Genomic DNA, 4,277 nt, shown 5'->3' with positions numbered 1-4,277 from the left:
AAATGTTTTTTTTTTCATACATAGGAATGCGAAGCCGAAGATTGCTTATAAAATTTACATCCCATCTCAAAGCATGATCTAGATAGATTTAATCCATTAATTCCTTACAAGCATACAATTTTTGAGCAAGCAGTAATTGAAATAACAGTATAAAATTATAAGAGGTTGCCTGCGAGAAGGGTTAGAGCATCTCCAGCAAAGCCCCTAAACATAGACCTTAAACAACTTTGAGGGGTTGTGACTAAAAAATAAAGTCCAACAGGGCTCCTACTTAAGGCCCCAAAGTAGAAAGGCTCTCAAATTCTCTCCCACAGCCCCTAGGCCTAGGGGCTATATCCCCAGCCCCTATCCAGTTTTCTTTGGCGTGAGGGGATGTTTCCATGACGTGTGCTCCTTCCCACGCGATCGCTTGCACGCCGCCGGCCGTCTTGTGGGTGATTCTGCTCTAATCCGGCCATCTCCCTGCTATAGTATTGGTCACCTACATGGATGCAAGTATGCATAGATGTTTCAGCGTATCGATGAGACATCGTTTGGTTCCTGTTAAATGTCAACAGCCATCTGCCGCCAGTGGCCAACTGAGATTTGATTTGGCTGATCTAGGAGTTACTACTACCATCTCCTTGCATATATGCCTGCAGTACCGTGTATGCACTGGATATTGTCTGAATCTTGTCCAGCCCATCATATATGATTATATGCATCCATATATATATGTACAGGTATATCATTGGATGTTGATCGTAGGATGGATGGATGAACTGCTACTGCTACCAGCCACAGCAGATGCACTGATCGAGCATTCTAGCGAGTAATCATGCACTCACACTAGTGTATGTATATGCACAGATCAAATGTGATATCAGAAAAAAAAATTCAAAATTCAATTTGAATTGTGTTGTTTGAAATTATTAATTTAAATATGATTAAATTCTATGCGTTGGAAATATTAATATTTACATTATTGTGATATTAAACTAAACATAAAAAATGGATTATAAGATGAAATAGAGGAGAAAAAGAAATAGGGGCTAAGAATTAGAGGTTGTTGATGGAGTTAGAACCATTTTTAGAGTCTTAAGGAAATAGGGGCAGCCCCCATTTAACCTTTAGGGACTTTAAAATAGGAGCTATTGCTGGAGATGCTCTTACAAAGTACAAACAAAAAATAAGCAATCATACAAATTTATTCCAAAGGACATGGAAACATTTGAGAAAGAACAGCAAAAATAAAACAATCAACCTCATTGGTAAAGCACAAGTTTTATCCCAAAGAACTTTGTCTGTGCAGTGCAAACATCCATGCATATGCAAATGTTAATTACATGGGCAGTCTACTGTAGTATCTGTATCAGTATCACTCCATTTCCATATGAAATGTGTTTTGACTGTGTATTAGGCATATACAGATGAAATAGGGCAGGATTCAGGAGGACCAAGTTTTAGTGGCTTCGTCTATGAGTGTCTGATACAGCTCCTCAACCACATTGAGGAGGAAATGGTCTGCACCATGTCGCGCCACGAGCGAAACTGACACAGGAAGACCATTGCGCATGCCCAGCGGAATACTCACCTGCAGCACATAGGCAGAACACATCAAAAAAACATTAGTCACCCCAACCATTGTCAAGGTAGAATTAATAAGAAAAGATAGATTAACTTGCTAGCTAGTTCTACCTGGCAAAACCCGGATAATCCAGCGATGGAGAGAAGTGAAAATGCTCTTGCTCGGAAATTTTCCAGAGGAGCAGCTTCCATGCCCACCTTGGGTGGAGGCCCAGGAACTGTAGGGATTGCAAGGATTCCATGATCCTATGAATAAACAAGCAAGTGGCTAAGAGAGCTGGAAACTACTTATCTGATAATTGACACAAATCACCAGAAAATTATTGGCTGCAGAAGAATGCAGGAGGAAATCATTCTTTCAGTTACCTTCAGAAGAGCAGCAAGTGCAGACTTGAATTCAGCCCTTATAGCTTGGAAATCCTCCAGGGATTCATTATCCCCAGATGCAATGGCCTCCAGTATTCTCTCCCGTAATCCAGGGCCTAGGTTAGGTTTTACAGTGTTGACCCACTCTGCATGGTTTGCTTTGAACTGAGACCTGAAGTACACATAGTTTTAATGGATTAATTTACAGTTTTATCTCCCAGACTCCTTGTCCTACATATGCAACTCTGGCTAGTGAACGAGCACAAATCCTATCACTAGATGCTGCTGAAAATTATTGGATTTTTCTACCACGATTATGAACAAGATGATTGGTGTACTAAAAGAATATACTAAACTATTTGGCATGGTGTGCAGTAGTCAGTAGCTAGCACTATTAACTCAAACCTTAAAGCAATATTACTAGATATCCTGAATAAGCTAGCTGTAGGTGAAACCTTTGAAGGCCTCGCATGACATGTGAAATGACGGATAGAGCTGGCACAGAAGGGAGTTCGCTTTCAGAGAAGTCAGTGATGAACTTTCCTATGCTTGGAACATTATCAGAGATGAAATCTCCAAGGTTCCTATTGTCTAATATCTGACCTGTGAAAACAAAGGAACAACCCCATCAGACAAGATGTATGGTAGAAAGCAAGAATTCTAGAGCTCTAAGCTAGAACAACATGAGTGCGTAGATAGTACTACTCACTATCAAATCTCTTTGCTACCGAAGCATTGATGATTTGATAGGTGCGGTCGTCGAGAGAGCCTAAGATCTGGAAACAGTCCATAGGAATTGTGACTTGAGTAGGTTGCTTGACAATGTCATCAGGGAGTGGCAACAGCACTTTGGTTACACGAGACAACGTAGATAAATCTCTGGAAAACCACCCTGCACAAGCAATTGCATGAATAAACCAGAAACTCATCAATCAGCACCACTCGCAGTAGTAATTAATACTGATTAACAGGTCTTTGTTTTCACCTGATTGTAACTGTGCTGAAGTAATTTGACCAACATTATGCAGTAACATTAAGGGTGTAATTTGAACAGAAACAATACCTATGCAGTAGTAATCAATACTAAAAGGGAAATGGAGGAGATAGTAAGTGAATAATTACCAACAGTATCAAACATTTGCGCCATGGGGATGACATTCTCTGCAGAAACCAACCCATGGGAAGGGCGGAGTCCAAAGATGCCGCAGTAGGCAGCAGGCACCCTGACGCTGCCGCCGGTGTCGGTGCCGAGGGAGAAGTCGACGAGGTTGGCGGCGACGGCGACAGCTGAACCACTGGAGGATCCTCCGGGGACTCTCCCAGGCGCGCAAGGGTTGGTCGGCGTGCCGTAGTGCGTGTTCTCCCCATTGATGCTGACAACAACAAACCAATCCTAGCTCATAAGAGTTAAGACCCACAAATTTTGTGACAACCAACCTTTTACAAATTTTGTGACAAAATTATTGGAAATGGGGAAAACAAATTTATTTTGGGGGGATAGTTGGCTTGGTAGGAAACCATTAGCTGAGCAATATCCTTTCATTTATAACAGTACCTTCACCAAGCATGTTACAGTTGCCAAAGTGACAAAAGAGGGGTGAAATTGGATTTAAGTTTAGGAGAATTCTTCTTCTTTTTTTTTAGAAACAAAGTTCAGGAGAATTGTTATGGGTGACAACTTGCTTTAGCATGGAGATAAACTTTCAACAGAAAGTTCAGTCGATTGTACTGAATAATCTGAAAGATAAATTAATCTGGAAGCTGACCAAAGATGGGTGCTTTACTGTCAAATCCTTCTACAGGGCATTAAAAATGCAAGACTTAGCTTATCCTTCCAAGAAGATTTGGAAATTAAAAGTGCCTCTAAAAATCAAAGTTTGTTCTTTCTGTGGCTTGTGTTTAAGAAGGAGTATTCTGAAAAAGAGCATGGGGGTCGCAGTGGGTACCTGTAGGCCATCTCGTCCATGATGGTGGTGCCGAGGCTGGTGGCGCCGGCGGCGAGCGCGGCGAGGACGACGGGGGAGGTGGCGGCGGCGGGCGCGTGGGTCCTCGCCCAGTCCGGGTTGCCGAACCCGGTGACGCGGCCGGCGATGTCGAAGCTGCGAATTAACCAAACAAGACAGTGAGTATTCGTCGTTCATTTGGGGGAGAAAGGAAGAAGAAGAAGGCAGCGAGCGAGCGAGCAATCCGTACATGTCCTTGATGGCGAAGGTGAGGCCGTGGAGAGGGAGTTGCTGCGATGGCGGCGGCGGCAGCACGAACCTCTCCATGAAGGCGCCGTAGTCTCCTCGTCCTCCACCCGCCATCGCCATGTCGAGCTCGAGCTCTCTCTGTCTCTCTCTGCC

General features: G+C 43.2%; 1 protein-coding gene across 1 annotated transcript; it reads right to left on the bottom strand.

Moving 5' to 3' along the window:
- Positions 1 to 1,230: 1,230 nt before the first annotated feature.
- Positions 1,231 to 4,277, bottom strand: LOC4334958 (amidase 1-like). The gene is made up of 8 exons (XM_015780434.3): positions 4,126 to 4,277; positions 3,879 to 4,031; positions 3,055 to 3,305; positions 2,642 to 2,824; positions 2,388 to 2,535; positions 1,933 to 2,104; positions 1,678 to 1,812; positions 1,231 to 1,573 (listed from the first exon to the last, which is right to left on the bottom strand). Exons 1-8 carry the CDS (start codon positions 4,242 to 4,244, stop codon positions 1,427 to 1,429), a joined length of 1,308 nt encoding a protein of 435 aa, XP_015635920.1. The 5' UTR covers positions 4,245 to 4,277; the 3' UTR covers positions 1,231 to 1,426.

The sequence above is a fragment of the Oryza sativa genome, chromosome 4, assembly GCF_034140825.1.
Source record: "Oryza sativa Japonica Group chromosome 4, ASM3414082v1".
In the NCBI taxonomy this organism is placed as follows: domain Eukaryota; kingdom Viridiplantae; phylum Streptophyta; class Magnoliopsida; order Poales; family Poaceae; genus Oryza; species Oryza sativa.
This window is presented reverse-complemented; position numbering and strand designations above follow the sequence as displayed.

Coding starts and splice junctions, on each gene's coding strand:
- LOC4334958 (XM_015780434.3), bottom strand. CDS start 4,244: ATGGCGATGGCGGGTGGAGGACGAGGAGACTACGGCGCCTTCATGGAG. Junction 1,813..1,932: donor CACTTGCTGCTCTTCTGAAG/GTAACTGAAAGA, acceptor GTTTATTCATAG/GATCATGGAATCCTTGCAAT. Junction 1,574..1,677: donor GATTATCCGGGTTTTGCCAG/GTAGAACTAGCT, acceptor TATGTGCTGCAG/GTGAGTATTCCGCTGGGCAT.